This window comes from Hydra vulgaris, chromosome 13, assembly GCF_038396675.1.
Source record: "Hydra vulgaris chromosome 13, alternate assembly HydraT2T_AEP".
Lineage (NCBI taxonomy): Eukaryota > Metazoa > Cnidaria > Hydrozoa > Anthoathecata > Hydridae > Hydra > Hydra vulgaris.
Window position 1 is genome coordinate 53,489,221 of NC_088932.1, and position 26,309 is coordinate 53,515,529.

Consider the following 26,309-nt stretch of genomic DNA (forward strand, 5'->3'; position numbering starts at 1 on the left):
AGCTTTCACTAAGTAAATGAGTTAGCAGACAAATAGAACCCAAAATGGAAAAAAAAAGATGCAACAGACCATGCAACAGAAAGCCTTTTTTTTACACCAAGGCCAGAAAGATATTTAAGGAAAATTTGTTTGTAAAACAGATATGCGACCACAAAACTGACAAAATTGCAACTCCTAAATGCTAGTATGAATGCTTCTGAGCACACTTTTTAAAGAAAATTAATGTATTTAGGTTTTAAGAGCTGCTGGCCTCACAGAAAACCCAAATTAACAGCTGTAATCAAAATAAAACATTTGAAGTTGGTATTTCATCACAAATGATACATTGAATGTCATTTTCTATAAAATAAATAAAGACCAGCAGAGATGTTTAGAATATTCACTTTTTTTAATTTTTGATAGGTCTGCTTCAGTTATGAAATGAAATTTAAAACATTTGAGAATAAAACTCTGCGTGTTGTTGTTATGGAGAAAAGTTTCATTCTGACTGTGTCATTTAGACTGTTAAGCACTCTACATAAATCATCAGTGGCAAAGGTTTGGACATACATGATAAAAGGTTTAACAAGACAAAATCAATACAAAGAAGTATTAGAAAATCAGTTAATTCCACAGTTAAGAGAGTAACTCCAAATAGAGATGCATATAGGATTTATATGTAAGAAGGAATTCCCTGCCACACAACACAGCCTGTTAAAGCGTTTTTGGAAGAGAAAAATATTCCTCTGTTGGATTGGCCAGTTAATAGCCCAGAAATAAACCTTTTTTATAAATCAGGGCTAAAGAAGGGCTTAATCATTGATAAAGAAGAAATTTATTGTCCGATTTCAATTTTACCAATTTTATTTAAAATTATGAAAAAAGCTGTCAGTTCATCATCTACACATCTGGAAAGTTATGCTATGTTGACTAGTTCTCAGTTTGAATATCGAAAATTTAAATCTGCAGTTATACTGCTAACAAATAATATAAGAAAAAATGTAAACAAAGATTTACTGGAATGTCTTAGGTCAACAAAGATCATTTATATGATATAGATATTTATGACTATAGTATATGCTGTCACATAGTCATAAATATCTCAAGACTATTTATGTCAGATCTAACATCAGATCTAAGTAGTATAGAACATTTTAATAAATTTTACTTTTTAAAAAATAGTATAGAAAAGTACTTCTTAATAACTTGCTATTTTTAAATAAAAATAATTAAAACATAAAATTTTCATCTAAAAATTAAACATAATAATAAAAATGATAAAAAGTATAAAAATTAGTAAAACGTACATTAACGTTGCTTCAAAAAAAAGTGTTAATTTATATTTAAATAATGTGAGTTTAGGAGTATTTCGAATGTCTAATGGTTGAACTTGTTTGGCTCCTGCAAAGAAAAAATTTTGATATTTCAAGTTTACGTTTCAGAACTCTTAAGAATAAACCTTCTCTGATACTTATCTCGTAGATTTCTTATGTTGAATGGTTTCGATTAATTATTGAGTAATTTTTATATAGTTCATTATCTAAACACTTTTTTTTACAAATAAGCACAAATCTCTTTTAATGATTTTCTCAATTTATTTGAGTTTATGAGCTATCAATTATTTCATTTGCTCTTCAGTCAATTAAACTTAGGCTTTATGTTTTAACAGGACACATGTTGATAACTGTTTGTATAACTGAAGTGTGCTTATCCTGTATAAATATCAATTTAATAAACAAATAAACAAATTGCATTAATTTTAATTTTTTAATTTAAAGAGTTAATAAGTACATTTTTTTCTATAACTATGATTTTGTATTAAAAAACAGGTAATAATGTGAATAATAAAAAATATACATCTAGTAAAAATCAACTGTATCTAGTAAAAACAGACATTTAGTATCAAATGATAGTTAAGAATCTTATAATGCTTTCAATAATTTGGACAGGGACTGTATAAATATAATATATATGTATAATAAATGTGTATGTATATGTATACATATATATGTATACAAGGGTTAAATTAAAAACTGTTTTCCACAAGACAAATTAATCAATTAATTTTTTTGTCAATTAGCATGCGCAGACAAAACATTTCTTGTAATTTTGCTGATCAAGCATTTCCCTGCAGCGAAAAAAAAAAAGTAGGATTCATTTCTACTATTTTGGGATCTCTAGAAGCAAAAACCAATTAAATTTTGAATATTACATCACTTGAGGTCAACAGTAAAAAAATCATTTTCAGGCTAAACAAAATATATGTGGAAATCAAAACAGTATTTGGAAAACAATCTTAAGCGATTGTGGATTGCAATATCTGAAAAAATATCTGGTCTTCAAAATTTTAATTTATGCAAAACCGTGTACTTTGTTTTCATTTTTTTCAAACTAATTTAAGTTTGTTAGCAAAAAAATAAAAAATAAAACAGAAGTCCCAGTAAACAAAAATGTAAACACACACGCTTATGTGTATTTTACTAATGTGTATTTAGGTTGGCACAATACTAATGTATTCTGTAAAATATTTTTTATTTGAATTTTTAAATTGCAGAAAGATAAATTTAAACCTTTTGGATCGTATGAGTAAATCAAGATTGGCTGAGATTCTCCATAGGAACAAAAAACAATATAGTTGTCATGTGGATGAAAATGACAAGCTGAAACAGTCTTTAAATAACCAAGATCATTGTATGTGTGAAGTAGCTGACCTAAAAAACTAGTTTAGTTAAAGTAAACTGGAAAATAGCTTCACCTTATTTCTGTAATAAAATATTATAGAAAAAAGCGAAAAAAATTTATTACCAGTCTCGGTACTCCAAACATTAGCAACACCATTTTCTGTGCCACAAAAAATATATGACCCACATGAAGACATTGTAGCTTGAATATGTTCTTTAAAGTTATAACCGCTAGAATAAATCTTTTGTATGCCGTAACTAAAAATAAAGTTTTTCTTTATTTTATAACTTTTCATTTATAATATTTATATGTTTATTATACATAAAAGTAATTTTAATAATTAAATAGTATATTTAAATTTACCTCCAAATTTGGTATGACAATTGGTAGTAGAATTCTTTTTAAAATAAGTAAAAAAATTTATAAAAGTAAAAAAATTCGTAAACCTTCTCAAATCAAGCATCCTCAACAACGAGTCTCTGCTTTGAATAAGTAGCTTTTGCTGATTAGGATGTAAATGAATTGTATCAATGACAGTTTTCTACAAAACAAATGGTTCATCAAACATTTTAAGTAAGTAGTTTCCAATAACTACACACACACACATATATATATATATATATATATATATATATATATATATATATATATATATATATATATATATATATATATATATATATACACACACATATATATATATATATATATTAGGGTGTCTCTTATATCAGAGAAATTTTTCTTTTTTTTGGATTTCAAAACGCATACCGCCTATTTCTTTTTAAACTAGACTTACTTAACTTTAAAATTTTATCCACCTACAACAACATTAACGCATGCCAACAGATCTCTGAAGATTTTGAAAATTGCACTTTTTAACCCTTCCCGTTCTGTAGCTAAATCAATGAAACATTTATATTTTATAAGATATTTATTAAAAGAATATAAAATTACAGATAAAGGAGGATATTTTCTTTTAATGACCAAATAACTTAACAAAATCTAGATATGAGACAATTAAAATACGTCTCAAATATAGATTTTTTTAAAATTATGTTACGCTTCAGTTTACACTTTTTAAAAGTTGCACTTTTATAAGTAAAAAAAAAATCCAATTGAGACAACTTTATATATAATATTACAATTACAGATCAAGCAGGATATTTTTCTTTAAGGGTCTCTTTTTTACAATCTGGATACAGATTTCTATGTTCTTGCACACAGCGTATGTTCTTGCACACAGCGTATGTTCTTGCACACAGCGTATGTTCTTGCACACAGCGTATGTTCTTGCACACAGCGTAGTAAAAATTGCTTTCCTTTTTCCTCTGCAAATCAAATGATCAAATGATCAAATCATGAAAATCTTTAATAAGTTTTACTGCTCTTCTAGCTGCATCATTAGTTGCATTTAAGGAAAAAAATTTTCTTTTTGCCTCTATATAGACAACATCTTCATCACACGTTGAAACAGGTCTCTGGAGGAAGTTCTCATTAATTTTTAATCAAGAAAATAAATTGATGTTCTTGACAGACACAAAATCAAAGTGCTTGTTTGTCTTGGCGCTAATTTTGATCTGGGATTGCAACAACATATCCTTAAAGAATAAATAGCTCTAGCCATCCACCTTGGTTGATTCATTGCTCCAGAGGTCTGATTTTAATTTTTTTCTAATTATCACCTTCTAAGAAAATAACAATTAGTTCCTGATAATCATCACGTACAATAGTTTTTTGCAGTTCTCAATTATAAAATGAGAACAATTTTTCAAAGTGGTATTACTAAAATGTTGTTTTACAATATCAGGGTATGTTTCATTAGCAGCCAGATTAATAGTTTTCCAGTTGTCTCTGAACTTTTTGAATATTGGGATAAAAAGGCTACTTGTGACTTGGTGGATTTTTGTTTCAAATACACATTTTAAAACCAGTTCGTAAACATGATGGCAGCAAGCAAAAAGTAGTAATTTCCTGTCTAGTTTTTGTTTCAAAGGTACACTAGCTCCTTTTAATGGCCCTTTTAATGGCTCTTTTTTGCTTAAAATGTGATAAAGTTCTTCCTTCCTTTTTTGTTGTAGTTTCAGAATTTACCACTTGAGAGGTTGGCGGTAAGGGTTCCTCAGGGCTTTCATCGGTGTTGGTGTGTGATTGTGATGTTCTTGCATTTGTATAAAATCTTGTGTAGTAAGAAATGACAATAAACTCACAAGACACATTTGCTAATGTCTTTTTTTTTTTCTTCTTTTAATTTTTTCTGTCTTGTCCTTTCTTCTTTTTCAGCTAACTTTTTGTCTACAAACAATTAGCTGAAAAAGAAGCTAAACATCCTGGACGCCTTGGTTTTCTTTGTTTATGTATTTTTATCTGTTCCAAAGCATCAGCATGTGCTATATCAAATAAATTACCTAAATTGTTTTGAAAGTTCTCCTAGTAGTGCTTGTAAATATCTTTTTTTTGTTTTTTTTAATTTTTTTTCTCTCTTCAAAGATTGTGAAGATTTACAAGTTTTTTTACACAGCTAGGTATAGCGCTTTAGGGAATCTAGCTTCTTCCCAAAATACAATACACTCTTGAAAGACAAGATTTTTGCTTTCACTAACAGTCAACATAACTTCACGAATGTTAAAAAAGTGTACTGCAAGAACTTGACGGTTAGACGGTAACTTTGCGCCTGTTATTTAATAACTTATGTCACCAATTGAGATAAAAAAATTTATTGTTTCCTAATTTTATTGCCATTTCTTAAAAATAAAACAATATTTGTTAGTCATGAGAATAACTGAATTTTTCTAAAACTGCGGATTTGCTTAAAGCGGTTTTTACAATGTCCTAAAATTGATAATAACTATCTATTTACATTTATTGTAAGTAAATAATTATTATCTATTTACTATTACCAAATGTTATCAAATTATCAAGGTAATAATTATCTATTTTCATTTATTAATTTTGCTTCATTGTAAAAACCACTTTGAGCATATTTACCCTTTTAACAAATAACGTGAGTAAGCGCAACTATTGTATAACTTGTATGAGCATGATTCGATGCAAGTTGGCATGGGTTATCGTACTCCAATTATTCTAAAAATTTATTTTCGAGTGTTTTAGAAGCAAATTAACAAAACTAAGACTTATGCATTAGAAAATAAAAACTGCAAAATAAGGGACACCCTAATATATATATATATATATATATATATATATATATATATATATATATATATATATATATATATATATATATATATATATATATATATATATATATATATATATATATATATATATAGTTCTATAGATTGTTGCATTTGGGAAGTATGGAAGGAAAAAAATGATTCTTAGGCCAACACATACGTCACTTTTAATTACTAAAAGCTAAAACCATTAACTTAATTACAAATTAATTGTTTTTTAAAATGGAGTGTTGCTATATCGACTGACAAATAACCTGACTCGCAACAGAGTGCTGCTACATCTATTATCTTTTACCCTGACTCGCAAGGGAGTGCTGCTACATCGACTGAGGGTTTGGTTGAGGCAGACAGTCTATTATTTAATAAAAAAAAAAAATTCCGGTCTTGCATTTTAATTTTTACTTTTTGACAACAAAATACGAAAAAAACTTTCTGACAACATATAAGAGTTCTATATATATATATATATATATATATATATATATATATATATATATATATATAACATATAAAGGTAAATATAAAATACAATAGAACCTTTAACTCATTGAGTTCAATTGCTTTACGAAGTTTCCATTGACTAACAATCAAAGCAGCTGAAATAAATAAAAGTAGCCAAATTTAAAAAATCAACACCATAGCATAATTAGTAATGGTTGTATAGGTATTAGGATTAAACCTTGACCAACCACCACCTACTATTCCTCTAGGAGTAAGGCAGGGTTAACCTTTTCTCAATAAAATAAAAAATTAAATTAAAAATCTTAGTTACTTACGGTCATTTTTTTTTTTACTTTCTGAGCAACAGTTCCATTCTATTATCATTCCATCGCCATCAGCAGAAAAAAAAATATCCCCTATAAAATAATGGAATAAAATCATCCCATCAACATCAGCAGCAAAAAAAAAGCATCCCCTATAAAATAAATGGAATAAAAAAAATTGTCTACATCCATTTAATAATTCCTAGATGCACAATGATACTTTTGGTTTTTTAAATAACTTTTTAACAATGCAAAATTCAAAAACTTACAGTACTCAAATATTTCATCAACTGATTATTATGTTAAAACACAACTACCAACTATTTAAAGCAACTAATAACAATGGTTTATCTACTTAGAACCTGCTATATTCTTGTGCTTTTGAAATTTGTAGCAATTTTAAAATAAAATGTTCATCTAAAACTTACCATTTATGGAAAATACCAGAGCATTAACATGACTTTTATGAATATCAAATTCTCTAAGCAGCTATTTAAAAAAAAAAAGGTAACTACATTATATTTATTATTATAAAACTTTTTATTTAATAGTAGAAATAATCCCAAAGCTTTTAGAAAAGAGAAGAACAATTTAAAAAATCTACTAAAGCTGAATTAGTGGCATCATCAGTGCTGTGCATCTAATACATTATTTATTGGTTTGCGCGGTAATTTAAAAATGCAACAAACATTCTTCATCATTCTTTCAATTTAAATGATAAAATAGATTTGAAAAAAGCAAAATTTTTATTAAAGAAGAAAAATTAATTTTTTTTTAAAGTAAATTGAAGAGACTTTTGTCATGTGTATGTGTTAAAAATTTTGGGAATGAACGCAAGATATGCCTGTTTGCACCACACTTAATTTGTTTCCCTAAAGAAAATATTTTGTTTATAAAGTTTTAAAAAAAGAGTTAGGGGATAAATAATTGTATATTCTTTGTTTTGAATTTTAATTTATGTTAAATTATGCGTATCTGTCTTGTTGGTTCACAAACAATTCAAAATATTCTGAGTAAAACCTATTTTATTTTTTATTTAAACAACCATCAAAATTAAAGATTTTATATATGTAACTGAGGAAAAGGCCTATTAGATGTTATCTACTTCGTTAAAACTAGTATGTTGTAGTAGTTGACATAACTTAACATCACCAGATACTCTTAAAAGAAAGTGACAACACACTTTGTAAGAAAAGAAAAAAAAGACAACACACTTAAAGTAAACTGCACAACTATTGAAGTAAATTATGAAACTCCTATTGAACCTGTTGGTATTAAAAGCAAACAATTGTGTTTTGAAAAGTATAAAGAAAAATTTAATTTTACAAAAGCCTATACAATTAAGAGTCTATATAATTCTAATCCTGCATTTTTTACAATAATACCTTTTTATGATGATATTTATACTCCAAAACAACTTACTGCCTCACATAACCTAGAATGTTATCTGATATTTATGATACAAATTTTTTAATTATTAGTAATTTAAAATTATTTGAACACTGTAAAAACATAGAATATAATTACTTAACAACAAAATGCTGTTGACAAATCAACAAGAAAGCAAGCACTATCAAAAATTAGTTTTTAAACATTGCAGGTAAGTAGGGAATATAAAGTAAAGCAAGCAGAAAATATAAAGTAAAGTAAGTAATAAATACAGTAAAAAATCATAAATAATAAAATAGTAATATTTGTTGTGACATAATTCATAACATGTGAATCTTGTATACATAAGTCCTTAAGGTATAATGTGTAAGACCCTGCTGTGTGTTATGTCAAGTCTAGTCAAATCAGAGGCTAGTTACAAGGTTAACATGAACCCAAAAAATGTCAAATGAATTGAATGATTTTATTACAAACTCAATATTCATGAGGAGAAAAAAAATCTTTGCAAAAGTTATTTAACATGAAATGATTGTTTGTTTTTTTGTGTGACATTTCTACAAAGAAATCTAAATTCTTAGATAAGAGAAAACTAGTATGCCCAGGTGCCAAACAAATGTGATTATTTTTAAAATAAAAAACAATAATAATATCAATTGATCCTTAGTCATTTAGAAAATGAGCATAGAAAAAATAACAAAATTAATGTGTTTTTTGGGGGGAGGTAGGCATTGCTTTATTTAGCACCCAAGAAAAGGGTGAAACATTTTAAAAGATTAGAATAAGGTTTTGTTATTCCTCAAACTCTTATTTTGAAAACTTTATTTTTTGTTTATGCTAAAGATCTATTCATAGGAATATAATTAAACAGAGTAAAAACTTTTAAAAATAACTTATATGGTGTAAACACACCAAGTTAAAACTTCAGTGTTATGATGAAAACTTCAGTGTCATGATGAATTATGTTTATAACTTGAAAATTTTTGTGTTCTTGCTCATTGGTCATTGGTTTATATGTAAAAAATTTAAAACAATTAATTATTACAAACATTATTATATCAAAATGTTACTAAAAAACAATTAGATTTTTAACAACTGTTTGTTACGTGTGTAGGTGTATGAAGAATTACGGGCGTATTTTGAGTTGGTGTAAATAAATATATAGGACATTTGTTAGTTCAATAAATACAGAAAAAACCGTTGAGTTATTGACTTCAAAATGATAGGCTAGGTCTTTATGGTTTAATTAAGACATAATTTCTATTGTTGTTATCAACTTTGACTAAATCAACTAAAAGTCGACTAGTAGAAAGTCGAAATTAGTTGACTTAAATAGTCTATCTAATCAACTATAGACTTCCTACTAATCGAGTAATAGTCAATTTAGTTGAGTGAAATTTTAAAAGCTTTATGTCTTTTCATTCTATTTAACATTTCAATCTTTATTTTTGTTTGTTCATTTAATAACAATAGTATGTACTATTATAACTATTACCTAGTTTTTTGTTTTCCTGCTTAAAGTTTTATCTAATTCATATCATGTTAGCATTATTTATACCTAATTAAATTTTCGATTATGTATTTCATTTTTTTTTTCCTTTTGTTTACTCAATGCTTGTGATTTTCATCAATACTTTCATTCAGGGCTGCTCCAAAGTTGGCTCAGGGGTCTGGGGCAAAATTAAGTTGTGAAGCTCCAAAATCAAAATTTCATCTATACAACCACATTGTAAATATAATTGCAATGACTTTTTGCTATATATGAAGTATTTAAGATGGTCATTGGGGTCTGGAAACAGATTGCCCCATTGTCAGAGTGCTGTCTCTCATATTGTTTCGCTCTATTATTAAATTATATGATATTTAATGATAAAATTAAAAAATTAAAAAATAAGAACTTTTTTTAAAAAAAAATTATTCCAATTCTTCAACTAAATTGACTTTTAGTTGACTTTGTCAATTTCAAAAATGTATTAGTTGATTTTAGTTGACTTAAGAAAATATATTAGTCAATTTAGTAAACAGTCAAATTATTTAATAGTCGTAACAACACTAATAATTTTACCAAAGACAATGTCGATTTAATAAACTTTGGCAATGCTGATTTTGATGTATGTGGTATATTACTGCAAAGGAAGTTATATAAAGTCATACGCATTTTAGTAATTGTTTAATCAAAATTTCGCTTTGCTATTAAACCATTCTATAATTCCAATTTTATGTACCTGGTAAATCAACCTATCTTATTCTAATAATTTATTTTTAAGTAATTCAATCATATTTGCTGACATGTCAGTTTGTTTTTGTCCATTTATATTATTTAGTTAAACATTAAAATCAATTTTAATGTTGATATCACTCTCAGTAGACATACCAGTGCAGTCTTGATTAGTTAACATCTTTTCAGTTTTCATAACTCCAGTTTCATGTTGTAGCACCTTTACTCTAATGAATCTTTGATTCATTAGAGTAAAAAACACTGACACTTTAGTTTTTATAGCCCATTTTTAGTGTCGGGCTCCAATCAGGATGTTTCTTTTCAAATAGTTTTAAGCTAAAGTTGTTTGTGAACTAACATGGCAGACAAATTTATTTAAGTATTTGTAACATCACCTTGTAACAGAGAATATGCACTTTTTTTTTAGTGAACCGAAATGCACACTAGGTTTTTGACTTTTTGGTACTCCCAGCTGGCCCTATGAAAAATAGATAAACTTTAATTTGAAAGTAACTAATTATTCACTAGTTGTATTTACTTTTTGAAAAAAATCACCCACCATAGCCCTTGATTACACCCACTGTGCCCTTGATTACAATCTGGGTCCCATGTATAAGTAAAAAATTTTCTATAAAAGTATACCAACCTAGAGCTCAAAAGAATTTTATAAAGACTTTAATCTTCCTAATATTTTTTATCAAAAAACTTTTTTTTTAAATAAATTATAAATTATGTTGTAAAATGCCATAAATTGTCATACAAAACAACCTTATCAATTTATGTAAAAACTGTTTTTTTGTATATAACATTTTAACAACTAATTTTTACTTAAAATCATTGTTCTTTCTGAAGTCTCTTCAAAACTTTTGGTTATTTTGAGAACAAAGTTGATATACTTTTTTAGAATATATTTATACTGATAAGACCCAGGGTGTAATGAGGGGCCATGGTGAATGACCTTTTTCAAAAATATAAAAAAACATGACTTCTTAGTTACATTTGAACCAAAGTTTGTCTTTTTTTCATAGGGCCTATTAGGGACACTAATGGAGCCTAATGTCCACCCTAATATGTTTACCACACTTTAAGTTTTAAAACATTAATTGTATTCACCTTCCTAAGGTTGCAAGAGCCACTACAATTAATGGGAGGCTACTTATCTTTTCATTTAAATCATTTTAAGAACATTTAAACCTATACTTAACTTTTAAACAAGAGCCTCAATCAACTAAGAAGCCTCAATGAGCCAAACTCTTAAACATGAGCCTCAATGAACAAACCTATTACATGGAGGAACAGGTTAAATCTAGACTTCAAAAAATATCTAGAAATCTAGACTGTACCTGTTTAAATCAAAGACCTAGTCAATGTACTGAGGGTCCTACAAATGGCTATTTCAGCATGTCATCAATGATGCTATGCTGAAATAGATATTCATGTAAGACTAAGTAACCAAGCGCATACTCCCACCAGAACAACCAACTATAAGAATCTTCTATTAATTATATTCTGTACATCATAGTGCCTAATAAATATCTATTTCAAATATAAAATATATTTCAAATATTTCATTCTCTTTCATCAGAATTTTATTTTGCAAAATAAGAAAAAACTGATTAGAAAAAGTCTCAAAAATGCTAATCAAAAGAAATTTTTTATCTTTTTCACAATCTTAAAAATTGGAAAAATAATTGAGAACATTCTTAAATACCCAAAAAACAGTTTTTAAAAAGAAATACTTGCGCACCTATGACATGTTTTTTTTTCAAGTATCAAAAAAGATAAAAAAAGAAGTAATTATCTATGAAGATTACTTAAACAATGTTTCAAAAAGTAGCAAAGAAAGTGCTGTTGTGTCAGAAAACAGTGCAAGCAATAAGAAAAAAGTAGATAAATAAAAAGTAAATTAGAATCTTGAATGATTAAAGCTTTTTGCTTTGATTGAAGTAAAAACCAGAAAAAAACAGTCTTGATCAATTAATTCAACCAAAAATAAAACTTAACTAAGCAAATTCCACTCCTAAATTTAAATCTGAACTTAAAAAAGACTCATTAGTAAACCAATTATTTAACTTTTTAAGACTCATTAGTAAACAAATTATTTAACAATTAGTAAACTAATTAACTTCAAGAACAGGAAGCAATAGGCACAAGGGTTAATAAAATCATCTTCCTCAAAATAAACCATTTGTCTTTCTGGGGTGCTTTTTCTTGTATGACTAATCAAAGTTCAATTTGTGTGTGTCTGATGAACAAAAAATAGTTGGTAGAAGTCAAGATATAGAATTCAACTCTAAATACTCAAACTGTCAAGCATTGAGGGGGTTACTTGATAGTATCGGATTTTTTCACAAAAAAAGAAGTTGGAAAATGTTGAAAATAACTGAATATTTATGAGATATGTATAATTATGGTATTAGAAGAAAGAGCGAAAAAACATCATTTAATCAATAATGTCAAATTAGCATCTAACAGAGGAGTTAAAAAAATTTATTTTCCTGTAATAAAAAAGTTGAATGATTTGGCTCCTTGTAAATGGAATGACTGCATCAAGATAAAAAGCTGTGTTCTTTATCTTTAACTTTTAATTAAACATTTAATAAAATTTTACTTATTTTTCAAATTGTTTCCCTGTGAGTCATTGTTTGTCAAGGTTTTCATTTTGAAGAATTAAGAGAGAGTTGGAACAACAATGATTTATAAAAATAAGTTTTTAAAAACCACTAATTTTAAGATTGGCTTTAATGAAGTTTTATTAAAGCCAATTTAATAAAGTTAATACTTAAATTTGTTATAAAAAGAAATAAAATAAAATTCTATTTCTTTTAATTGTTAATTTAATTAATTAAGTATAATAAAATTAAAAAAAAAATCTTTTTTTTTCACTTTTATTAAACTTACCATCTTCTAGGCTAAGCTAAATACGAGTAACTATGCAACTATGCTAAATACGAGTAACTATGCAACTATGCTAAATACGAGTAACTATGCAACTATGCTAGGCGCTACAGGCCAGGCACTGAAAAGTGGATTACATGTACAAAAAAAGTTAAAAACTAATTATCACCGTAGCGTGTGGAGATTCTGACATCTTATCCCATAAGCGAATGACCTTATCAAAGCTTCCTGTAACAATAATCCTTTGCAGTTTTGGATGATACTGTGCACAGTAGACAAAAGATGGATGTGGTAAAAGTTTGATTGAACTTGTCAAGTAGCGCTTTGTATCCCAGCACCTACAGTAAATGGCAAATTCTATAACTTAGGTAAAAATAAAAACCATAAAATAAATATAATATATAGTTTACAAAAAAATAAAAATTCACAACAATTAAACCAACAATGTTAAACAACAATCAGCTAGATTAGTACTACACTTTATCAAAAGACAAATATTGCAAGTACGTTTTAACACTTTTACTAAAAAAACTAATTGACAAATGTATTTTGCTCTATCAAAACAGAATTAACCTAAAGTCAAACATAAACCTTAGTCTTGCTAAGACTCATTCAAGACTACAGACTATTTCCAATCATTTTTTAATATTTTGTCAAAAAAAAGCAAAATCAACAAAAACTAATGAATGCATAAATCAAAGAATTGAAAATTAAAAACTATTGTTAACAACATGAAAAAGATTAAGAAGAAAAAAAGCCTAACAAAAAAACAACAACATGATTGCCAGATTAAAAGCTTCACACTATTAGCAGCCCTCTAAAACCTTCTAACAATGCAAACATAGATACACACTTAATGGTATACAAAACATGGATACACGTATAATGGAACACAAAAGATGTGTAAATGATGAAAATGACTTAATTTGTTTTGATTTTGATTTTATATATTTTGTTAGTGTGCTTTATAAAGCTATACCAAGCTGTATCTAATTAACCACATAAATAAACTAATATAAATTTATTTAACCTTATAAATTTAGTTAAATAAACCTGTAGTAAATATATTGTATTTAAAAATTTATTTTGGAATCATTTGAAATCATAGAAATGTAAAGATTTACTTTTTTACAATTAGTTAAACTTACTTAATGAAACTTACTTGATGAAACATACAGTTAAAACATCTAATACAAATATTAATAAAATACAACATCAGAAATCAAATAATAATGTAAAATTTATTTTTATCAATTTGTTAAACTTACTTGAACTCAAATATTATTATAGACATGTTAAAACAATCAATTAAATTTTTTACAAGTTTACCTAACAGTACAATCAAGTTTACCTAACAGTACAATCAGCAGATGAAGAAAGCAATTCTGCATCATTTTCAGACCAACATAAATCATAAACAATGCCAAAATGGTTTTCAAAAGATGCAACTAATATTCCATCAGGAAACTAAAAAGTTGTTTTTATGTTCATTTTGTAGCAATGTTAATTGTATTATTTCAAGTAACAATTAAAGAACAAAAACATTTTATTTTAAAATACTTCATATATTAAGAGAGAGAAGCCATCCATAGCTGCACAACCACAAGCAAGATATCTATTTATAAAAAAAATCATCAGCATCATCATTTTTGTTGGATTGTATTAAAACTAGAAAAAAAAAATTAATAATAATGGCAACAACGTCTAGAACCAGATTGGACTTTTGTTTGTTTTCATGTGTTTGTTTATGCATGTTAAATTATGTTATTAACTATTGGGTAGAGAGGAAGAACTAATAAAAAACTTTTGTATTGTATCACTGATTATAACTATAATCAGGGTTGCAAAAAACCGGTTTTTTTGAAAAAAACCGAAAACCATAGGTTTTTTTGGTTAAAATTAGGTTTTTATTAAATAATGCCGTATTTAGTTATCCTTTTAAATTAAAAAAAAGTATAATGCATTTTATTTGAGTAAACTATATTCTTTATCAATATTAGTGTAATATTTAATCAAAATTATTCAATACATCATTGTTTAATGTTCTGTATATAAATACAAGCTTTGCTGCTTTTTCTACCCCCAATTGAATTGAAGGCCAAAAGTTGAAAAAATTTTTTCGATTCCAGCACTAGAAGCTGGTGCATTTAATAAACCTTCAATATCCATTATGTTACAATCCACAATTTTTAGAGATTTCCACCATTCTAGTGGTGATACATTTTTTAAAACAGATTCACTATACAAATAGCTTTTATCGAATGGAGCAGATTTAGCTTTTAATTTGAATATTATTGGTAACAAATTCTTGAACTCTTTATCTGCGAAATTCATGGCAGCTTCATTTTCATTTTCAGAAAGATTACATCTAAAATATCTAGGATCTATTTTGTTTGCCAGGAAATGAGCATCATTGACAGTCTGAAGGTATCTAGATTCAATTTTTTTTTTTTGTTTGTTAAAAATGATAAACTGTTTATCAAATCTTTAAAAATTTTAACATTGTCACTTATTTTTGTTTGATCTCTTTGCAACTTATCTAGAGCTACTGAAATTGGTTTTAATATTTTAATAAATCTTCTGTGTTTCGCTTTATCTGTATATCACTTACTTTTTTACCAATCATAGGATCTAAGTCTTTATTTTTTTCAAACATTGTGAAAATGATGCTCCAGTTGTTGACATATTTTTTAAGTGAATCACATACAGAATTCCAGCGAATTTCAGAAGGAAGTGGCAATTTTGCTCCTCCATTTAATTTATAAATTGCTCCAGCATTATGATTATTTCTTATATATTTTATTATTCGTGTAACATTTGCTCACATTTTCAATGTTAAGATCATTTGCTAAAAGATTCAGCATATGAGCAGCACACCCAAAAGTTATGATAATATCTCTTTCAGATGACAGTACTTGTCTCATTGATTTCATATTAGCTGCATTGTCAGTCACAAAGCTTTTTACTGAGCATCCAAATTTACATCTTACAGAATCTATTGCTTCTCTTGCTAATTGTGTAAGATATTCACCAGTATGTGAATGACCAGAAATGTTGATTGTTTCTACTAAAATGTTAATTTTATCTGTAATTACAGAGAAACAAACCATAGGTTCATTATGTATATTACTCCAGCCATCTAATAACATGGCTACAATTTTACCATTCAATACATTACATTTTTCAATTTCTTCTGCATAAACCATATCTAATATTTCTCCCCCAATTTGAGTTCTATTAGGTTGAGTGTATCCTGGATAAAGCATATTGATAAATTTTTTATTTTTTATATATAAAATTCTTTGTGTTCAACTGTTCTGAAGCTAGAGTTTGTACTGTATATAAATCTACCAAGTTGCAGATCAAATAAATCTTTCTCTTTGAGGCTTGTTCGTGTGAAAAACTTATCAATTTTCAAATATTTATCAGCTGATGTTGAATTGGGCTGGAACCTTTTCATTTGTTGTTGTGATGTTGATGGTGAGTTACCTTTAAAATGAAATTGCAGTTTATTGAATTATTCTAAATATATATGTTTACAATTTAGGGAAAGTATAAAATTTAAAATGACAATGCACTCATTTAATTACCTTCAAGAAGTTGTTGATCTTCAATTGAATACATAATTTCATGGGGTTGTGATTGCTTGCACTTTTTTATATGTTCATGCATCCTTTGAATTTGACCTTCCATTTCTTTTCTACACGCATTACAAACTGCTCTACACCCCTTTCTTTCTGGAACAGTCACTCGTGTATATTTTAACCAAATCATATCACATTTGCGCCCATTTTTTTGAGACATTTTTTGTTGTATCAATAAATTATGTTAGAACTACTTATAGTTTTGCTAAACATTTAAATATTTCTTTCATCAGGAAGTTTTCTTAACGATATATATATATGTGTGTATATATATATATATATATATATATATATATATATATATATATATATATATATATATATATATATATATATATATATATATATATATATATATATATATATACATATAGATATATATATATATACATATATATATATATATATATATATATATATATATATATATATATATATATATATATATATATATATATATATATATATATATATATATTTATACTAGCTGTAGTTACCTAGCGTTGCCCGGGCCAATATTTAAACTGGCTTACCTGATATCTGTACACAAAAATGGGCCCAAAAATGGGCCCAAAAAATGGTCCCCCTTGACCCCGGGGGTCGAATAACGGGGTCAAAACCCAGCTAAGAACCTTCTCCCCCTCGAGGACTACCCCCATGCCAAATTTCATCGAGATCGGTGGATTTCTATAGAGAACAAACAAACACACACAAACACACATTGCCCTTTATATATATTAAGAAGATTAAGATAAGATAAGAAGATAAGATAGCTGGAGTTACCCGGCGTTGCCCGGGCCAACATTTAAACTGGCTTACCTGATATCTGTACACAAAAATGGGCCCAAGAATGGGCCCAAAAAATGGTCCCCCCTGACCCCGGGGTCAGGGGGGCCCATTTTTAGGCCCCCTTGACCCCGGGGGTCGGGGTACGGGGTCAAAACCCAGCTAAGAACCTTCTCCCCCTCGAGGACTACCCCCATGCCAAATTTCATCGAGATCAGTCCGGCGGTTTGGATCTCTATAGAGAACAAACAAACACACACAAACACACATTGCCCTTTATATATATTTAGATTAAGATTAAGATAAGATAAGATATACATATATATATATATATATATATATATATATGAAGGAGAAAAAGCCTGTAGAAGAAAACAGATAAATAAGTGTTATTACTAATTTATTACTGCTCTGTTCTATAAGAACACTGAGGACTCTATTCTATGAAAAAACAGAAACAAAAATCATGGATTTAAAAAAAATGCGATATTGAAGATTAGTTGTATTTGTTAACATAACCCTGTTTTAGTTTTCTGTTGTAAGTTCAAATCTTTTTAAAAAAACATTAATTTGGTTTAAACCAACATTTTTTTAATTGGTTTAAACCATGGTTTAAACCAATGGTTTAAACCATTTGGTTAAAACCATGCAACCCTGACTATAATATAATAGAATAACTGTTGAGAATCTATACAACCAAGTGAGCAATCATTCTTTAAAGTTGTGTAAACTTAAATGAAACTTGGTCATTATTATAGTCAGAAACCTTTACAGGCATCCTAGGCTTCTTTTTGCGTTAAATATGCTATCAAAGAAACTACAAAGACTGAACTAGCAATAAAATTAGGCTGGAGTAGCTGATTAGCTAAGCAAAAGAGTAAACATAAAACAAAAAACATTAAAAATAACTTGAGTGCAAAATTTCCTAAAAAATTTTGATGAACAAGAAAATAAAAAGCTCTGAAACATAAAAAGAAAAAAAAGAAAGATTGGAGGAGAAAACGACTGGTTTAAAACTCATAAAACTCACATAAACTCATAAAATATTTTCATTAAACTCAATATTTAAATGAAGGCTTAACCCTTATAACTCCATGAATAGCACCGTATTTCTTTATCAATTCACCAAAAATATACACACAAACAATTCCAATAAAAAAAGATGAAAATTATAAAAATAAAAAACAAAAAAGTATAAAACTATCAAAACTTTGACACATCACATGTCATCATGTCATGTCATCTGCCACATCATCACATGTCATGTCACCTGTCACATTATTACATGTCATATCATCTGCCACATCATTACATGTCATGTCACATATCATGTCACATCATCATATGTCACATCGCCATTGCATCTCTCACTTCCTTAGAGCATTATATTACATAGTTTATGTAAAAGAAGTGTCTCACTTGCCATTTCTTGAAAACTTTACAACTGAACAACCTTTCTTTGATGAATGTAACTTAAGAAACAAATGATTTGGTATTTTATTAATTTGACCAGGTAACTTGGTCCAGGAAAACTCTTTTGTTGTGTGGTCACTAAAAATAGAATAATTATAGATAAAACACAACTTATAAAAAAAATTAAACTTCATTCAAAGATTTAAAAATACTAATACTTGACACCAGTTCTGCTATCTAATGTTGAGTTAAGCTCTTCGAAAGTGATGCTAGCCTGTTCCTGAATAATCAAAAAGATACATTTGAATCAACTTCACTAAAATTAATTTAATTTTAAAGAATTTACATTACATAAATAAAATCAACTAGTACCCTTTGTAAAGGAAACATTGATCTTGTAGTTGGATTTAGCTGCTTGGGAGGTTGCACACCTTTGATTGTTATATATAGAGTGGAAGGATATTTTGTCAGTACACCAAATTTCCACCAATCATAAACCTAAGAATTAGTTTTAAAAAAAAATTACTTGAAAATAAAAATTTCTCTTCTCTAACACTAGTAAACTACAATATAATTTTTATATACTTATATAGGGGAGGCCGGGGAGAGTTTTTAGATTAAATAAGCTTATTTAATAACTATTGCATTTTTTCAAAGTAACATATTTTTTTGTCAAATTACAATGATTAAGGTATATATTAACATTGATTTTCAATGTTTAAAAACTATTTTTAAAAAGTTAGTCAAGTGTCCGAAGTCTGAAGTTACCCCACATACAAGGTGACTTCAGACATGTATTGAGGAGATTATGGACATCAAATAAATAAATACGTGATATCAAAAATGATAGTTTATTTTTTATTTATAAATTATTGAATGGGTATTCATCCAAATTGCACCTAAAATATATCATGTCCTTAAAACACATCAAAACTATCAGCATAGTTGATAGTTTTGATGTGACGGCTTCCCTTAACTTTTCAGATGTACGCTTCGTTTTTCTCTTATAGTTTCTGGTCATCTTTTGATTAGCTGTGATAAAAATGATAATAAAACTTAAAACTCGTAAACTATGTTAAACTTTTTTGTTTTATCGAGTAACTACAACTCTTTACTTTACTGCTACTTGCAGTACGGCTTTTATATACATTCACTCTAGAATCTTCACCTTCGTGCAGAATTAATCTACAAGGGAATTGTAGTTGCAATCATTAATGATTGCGCAAATAGAAATTTACAAAATTTTATTTATTGTCCATAGAGAATTGTTATTCATTACAAAAGTTACATTACAATTGTTATTCATTGCAATCATTACAAAAGCATTTGACAATTAGTCTTTATACAATGTCCAAGATGTCAGAAGTCTCCCCATAAGGGGAGATAATTTTACATCAAAGAACCAAAAATCATTTTTTCACTCAAATATCTGTTTTTTAGTGGGAAACTATCACCTAACTATTTTAAAACTAAGAGCAAATGTCAACCATTATATTGACTATAGACATCATTGTCCTAATGTATTTAAATCTGTATCTAAAGTGATTTCCTGCCTAGACTCTTCTACAGCTTGTGGCCCGGACAATATACCTGTTATTGTCTTGCAGAAGGGTTCTCCGGAGCTGTCGTCTATACTCTTAAAACTATTCAACAAGTGCTTATCAGAGTCTTGTTTTCCAGCCTGCTGGAAAGCGGCGTCTGTTATCCCTATCTTCAAAAATTCTGGAGAGCGATCCGATTGCTTGGAGGGGGCATTTGAGCTTGAAAAGGATCTCACTTCTGCTACAGCATGGGGCTCACAGTGGCTGGTGAACTTCAATACAGATAAAACTCAATTTTTTTCAGCCAATCGTTATCGCAATAATTTAGATCTTCCTATATTTATGAACGGTGATGTACTCAATGAGTCATCTACTCTTCATCTTATGGGATTAACTTTTACTTCCAATCTTTCTTTGAAACCATATATGAAATCAGTTGCAAAATTAGCATCTGCTAAGGTTGCATCTCTTTATCGAGCTCGTCACTTTCATACTTCGGATTCTATTCTCTATCTCTATATATCTCAAATCCAGCCTTGTATGGAATACTGTTGCCAAATCTGGGGCGGTTCTTCTAATGATGCCCTTTTTCTTTTAGACAAGGTGCAAAAATGCATTGTAAACATAGTTGGACCTGCTCTTGCAGCCAACCTCCAACCATTATCACATCGCCCTAGTGTTGCTTCTCTTTCTCTTTTCTACAAATACTATAATGGGCACTACTCTAAAGAGTTACATCTCTTGTGCCATCTACTAAAATTCATTCTTGTGTTACTCGTCATTCAATAAGTCTCATCCTTTTTCTGTGACTGTTCCTAAGTGCTCCAAAAAACACCTATTCATCTAGTTTTTTTCCTCAAACATCAGCTCTTTGGAATTCACTTCCTTCATCTTACTTTCCTAATTCATACAATTTGCAATCCTTTAAGTCGTCCGTCAATCGTTATCTTGCTCTACAATCTTCATCTTTTCTCTTTCAGTAACTTCCAACTTTAATTAGTGGCTGCTTGCAGCCTTGCTGGAAGCGAAGATATTTAAAAAAAAAATGTTAACAGGGTAGGAGATTTCTAAGTGTCCATTCTCTCCCCATGTCTGAAGTCTCCGCAGTCTCCCTTATTATTTATTATTAGTAAAAATAATTAATCTACATCGAAAATCAATGAAGCATAATTATTATCTCTTGAATAATATTTAAATAGCAAACTTATTGAAAGTATCTTTTAACTTTAAAAAAACAAAGTATAAAATTTTTTCAATGAAACTTTTAATAGATAAAAAATTTTAATAGGTCTTGTGATTTAAAAAAATTCCTGGTATCTTGAATCATTGAATGCTTCATTTTCATTCATTCATTTATTGTTTCATGTCATTCATCATATGAATTGTTAAATATTTTATCTAATTAAAGCTCCGAAAATCAAAAGTTATTTTTAACAACTTATTAAACTACTAATAAAATTTCTGATTCAGCAGAAATTTCTTTATCACACTTAAAGTCTTAACAAGTTATTAAATTTATAATAAGGTGAAGTAGAAATAGAGCGAATAGTAGGGTGATCATTTTGAATTTTTTGAAAAATTGTTTACAATATTTTTTAAAGAAAATTAAACTTACATCAACTGATTTATTGTCATCTTTGCTTGCAACTTTTGTTTTTGAAATTGGTTGATAGAACTGTAGGCGTAACTTTCTACCAGTGTTGGTGATTCCACTTGGACTTACTATCTAAACATGTGTCAACAACTATCAAATAATTTTTCTCTTAAAAAACAAAGCAAATAATAAAACAAAAAACAAAATCAACAAATAAACCTTTAAGAAAGCCCAAGCCAGTCTATGCCAACCATGATCTGTTTTTGAGAGGTCTTTTAGTTTTGTTGTCATTAAAGCAAAATCTAATAACTAAGCAAGCCAATAACTAAATAAGTCAACTAAACAAGTCAATATAAAGAAGATGCTTTTAAACTCAATTCTTTTCTGTTATTCAAACTTGAATTTACCAACCAATTTTTTTTACATTTTAATTTTATTTCTATATTCAAGTCACAATTTTCAAAAATTAAAGGAATTTGCTCAATTTTTTTTTCGAAGCAAATTTACTTTTTTAAACTTAGAAAAGAAAAAAAAAAGTTGTAAACAACTGTTTTGAATTTAGGAGCTTATGCATCCTAGGTGAACATACTACTGCTAAATCTAGCTGAAACCTAGAGTTGCTAAACCTAGAATTGCATATATGGGTTATTATTTTTCTTTACATATAAAAATAAAATTAACTAATTTATTTGACTTATTGCAAAACTAATAACTAAATATTGCATTATCATCAACCTTGAATATTGAATTATAATCAAGTGAGATTATTGCATTGTCATCAAGCAAGAGTATGTATATACAGCCCTCAGAATTAGGGTCGGCAATGCCAACCTAACTGCCAACCTAAAAGTGTTTGAGGTCGGCAAAAAATTGCCAACCTTGTTTCTATGTTTTATGGTAAGACCTTTGTATCGAACTTTTTTTGCTAACCTGATGCCGACCTTTAAAAGATTGAGGTCGGTAAATTATTGCCGACATCATTTTTTCTTATAATGAAGGTTGTATATAAAATTTTGATTTAATTTTAACAGATTATCAGATGTTAATCGAAGTTAATAAATTTGTAGTATTAATATTTTTATATCTTACATTTGTGACAAACTTTTTCATATTTGATATTATTAAGATTATTATTTTTATATTTTACATAAGTAACTACTTTTTTATATGCTATCTTTTCAATATTTTTTTTTTGTAGTTAACATGTAATACTTTTTAATGATAATTATTTAAGTATCACCACTAAAAGTGGCAGAAACTTTAAAAATAAAAATACCTCAAAAAATAAAATAACAGGTGGGTCATTTGGTTCTCTTTGCAAAAAATAAGAGAAGATTTCATTATAAAGTACTGTTTCATTCCATTGTGGCGTAAGACATCTAAAAATGAAATAACAATAAACAAAAATTTAATTCAATTATTTAAATCAATTTAACCACGAGAGACAAAAAACCAATTTTTGAAATTTTTGCATTTCATTCACTAAACGTAATTCAGTTGATTATTAGCATAATTATGCTATTAAATGCATGCATTCATAAAATTGTTGTTTAATAATATTTATTTTTAAAATAAATTATATTATACAATTTAAATATAATAATTTTTTTTTTTTTTTTAAATATTATTCACCTTCCCAAGGCCCGAGGGGGGCCACTACAGTCGAGGAGGATACTCTTTTTTTTTTTTTTTTTTTTGTTTGGATATTGTCTGGATAAATAACTAAAAAAACTTTAACTATGCAAATAACTGAACAAATTTTAAATGAAATAAAAAGATTTCTCCATATTTTAAAAGTGCTAAATAACTAAATATGATTCATTACCGGAACCCATCAAAACAAATTTAAATGAACACATGAAGATAACATACCTATTTTTAGCAATATCATATGGCTGAGTTAATACTGGGAGAATATAATCAACATTTTCATTTTCGTATAAAGTTAATACTTTTCGCATTCTAAATTGTCATGCAATTAAAGTAGAAATTCTTCTTTTGACATATATTTAGTCAAAATAAAAAAAAGTCATAAATTTGAAAATAAAAAAGGACATACGGATCTGTCTTTTTTATATAATGTCCACTATTCATATTTACAATATGGATTCTGATTACAGGATGTCTAATTCGAAAATCAGGTCTCAACTCATCAGTTTTGTGGATTATTATACAGAATAGCAAACCTAAAATAAGAAAACGCAATTTCAAGTTAAAGTGTCTAATGAAAATGCAAACAATTAAAAAGAAATTTCACAATACCGTCATCTTGCTTTTTTTTGTTAAGAGCATTTATAATTCGTTCTGTAGTATCTGAAAAAGATGATTTGTTATAAAAGAATAAGATTATAAAACAAAATGACTTCATGCACATGACCCAATATATACATATATATATATATATATATATATATATATATATATATATATATATATATATATATATATATATATATATATATATATATATATATATATATATATATATATATATATATATATATATATAACATTAATGAAGAATAAAAATTTACAGGTAATCAAGAAGTGGCAACAAAAAATATTTATGAATACTTTGTATAGAATTAGTAAACTTTAGTAAATTTTCTTATTTAAGAGATAACAATAATTGTTATATTTCGATTTTAAACTTTAAAATATTTTTACTTGCATTCTTCTTTTTTCGAACTTTTGTACTATTTTTCTAAAATGCAAAATATTAACATTATTTATATGTGTGTGAATATATAAACAAACAAAAACAAGAAACCTATACGGGACGGCGTGGATGTATGAATATGGTATTTATAATACCAAATTGGTAAAAGTGTTTTTGCCATATGTTGCTACCACCAACACCATCATTTAATCCCATCATTACATTTAAGCCATTCCATAAATCGAGAATATCATATAAAGATACATGAGGGCCTCATCAAATTTTCTAGTCTGGTATATATGTGTATGTGTAGTTTAATATTATTATTATTCTGGTTTACAACACTGCAACAACACTGCAAGCACACACTATTAAGTTGGAAGTTACAAGAAAACAAAAAATAGAGTTAAAAAGCAAGAAAACAGTTGACAAAAGGACTAGAAAAGTTAAAGGTTATATGAGTCAGGAAAATATGATGATGTTTTCCTGACTCATGAAGGGACAGATACAGTAAAGAATGAGACTTTGCTGAATGATGAATCAAGCAAGAATGATTATTTGAGACAATAGCTCCTTTGAGCAGCAACCAAGATAGTATGGGTAGAAAAGAGAAAGAGAGATGCAACTTTACAACAATGAAAGTGAGGCTCAAGCTTGTCAGATAGAGTGGGTCCTATTATGTTTACAATGCGTTTTTGGACCTTGTCTACAAGAGAAAGAGAACCATCAGGAATCAGCCAAAATATGACAACAGTATTCCATACAGGGGCAATTAAAAGATTTGCAAAGATAGAGAATGAAATCAGGAGTAAGAAAATAGCAAGCATGATAAAGAGAAGCAACCTTAGCAGATGCTAACTTAGCAATTGATTATATATATGGTTACCATGAGAGGTCAGTAGTAAACAAAAATCCAAGAAGACATAAGAGGAATCAGTGATAGGGTTGCCATTCATTAATATAGGAATGTTGACAGTATTTTGATTGTTATTTGCAATGAACAATTGGGTTTTGTAGGAGTTATAACCAACAAGCTACTGCAAGCCTAAATTAGTTACAGAAGTGAAGTCAGATTCAATATTATATTGCCTTTTTTAAGCGATTGAAAAGAGAAGATTTGTTGTCAAGACAGGAGTAAAAAGTTGAGCTAACAGCAAATAGAGCCACTTTAGATGTAAGACTGTCAGGAAGATCATTAATGTAGATAAGAAACAATACAAGACCAAGAATAGACCTTGAGGTACCCCAGAAGCTACTGGAAATAAAGAAAAGTGTTGGCCTTTGAGGATGACTTTAATAAGGCGATTAGAAAGAAATGATTTGATAATCTCAAAAACTTTTCCAGATATACCAAAAAAGTATGCTTATGGAGAAGACCAGCATGCCAAACTTTGTCAAAAGCTTTAAATATGTCAAAAGCCCTAGCCTTGCCGCCTCCATCTAATGCATAATAAAATTATTTGGTAACAGCAGTTAGTAAGTCAGCACAGAGAGAGAGAATCAAAAACCGTAATGATTGTTTGACAATAAGCTATTTGACACAAGATGAGA

At 27.8% G+C, this 26,309-nt stretch overlaps 1 protein-coding gene across 2 annotated transcripts in view; it reads right to left on the reverse strand.

Moving 5' to 3' along the window:
* The window catches only part of LOC100211019 (jouberin), a 55,746-nt gene that overhangs the window by 10,732 nt on the left and 18,705 nt on the right, over window positions 1-26,309 (reverse strand). For both annotated transcript variants that reach the window (XM_065816819.1, XM_065816820.1), the window contains exons 6-24: window positions 24,767-24,803; window positions 24,362-24,412; window positions 24,159-24,285; window positions 23,972-24,061; window positions 23,376-23,478; window positions 22,319-22,408; window positions 22,121-22,231; window positions 19,337-19,462; window positions 19,183-19,244; window positions 18,971-19,102; window positions 14,682-14,736; window positions 14,473-14,588; window positions 13,291-13,459; window positions 7,048-7,108; window positions 6,632-6,712; window positions 6,393-6,451; window positions 3,108-3,202; window positions 2,785-2,918; window positions 2,550-2,690 (exon numbers count right to left, since the gene is read on the reverse strand). In XM_065816819.1, coding sequence (XP_065672891.1) covers window positions 2,550-2,690; window positions 2,785-2,918; window positions 3,108-3,202; window positions 6,393-6,451; window positions 6,632-6,712; window positions 7,048-7,108; window positions 13,291-13,459; window positions 14,473-14,588; window positions 14,682-14,736; window positions 18,971-19,102; window positions 19,183-19,244; window positions 19,337-19,462; window positions 22,121-22,231; window positions 22,319-22,408; window positions 23,376-23,478; window positions 23,972-24,061; window positions 24,159-24,285; window positions 24,362-24,412; window positions 24,767-24,803 — 1,840 coding nt within the window. The remainder of the gene's footprint in view (window positions 1-2,549; window positions 2,691-2,784; window positions 2,919-3,107; window positions 3,203-6,392; window positions 6,452-6,631; window positions 6,713-7,047; window positions 7,109-13,290; window positions 13,460-14,472; window positions 14,589-14,681; window positions 14,737-18,970; window positions 19,103-19,182; window positions 19,245-19,336; window positions 19,463-22,120; window positions 22,232-22,318; window positions 22,409-23,375; window positions 23,479-23,971; window positions 24,062-24,158; window positions 24,286-24,361; window positions 24,413-24,766; window positions 24,804-26,309) is intronic.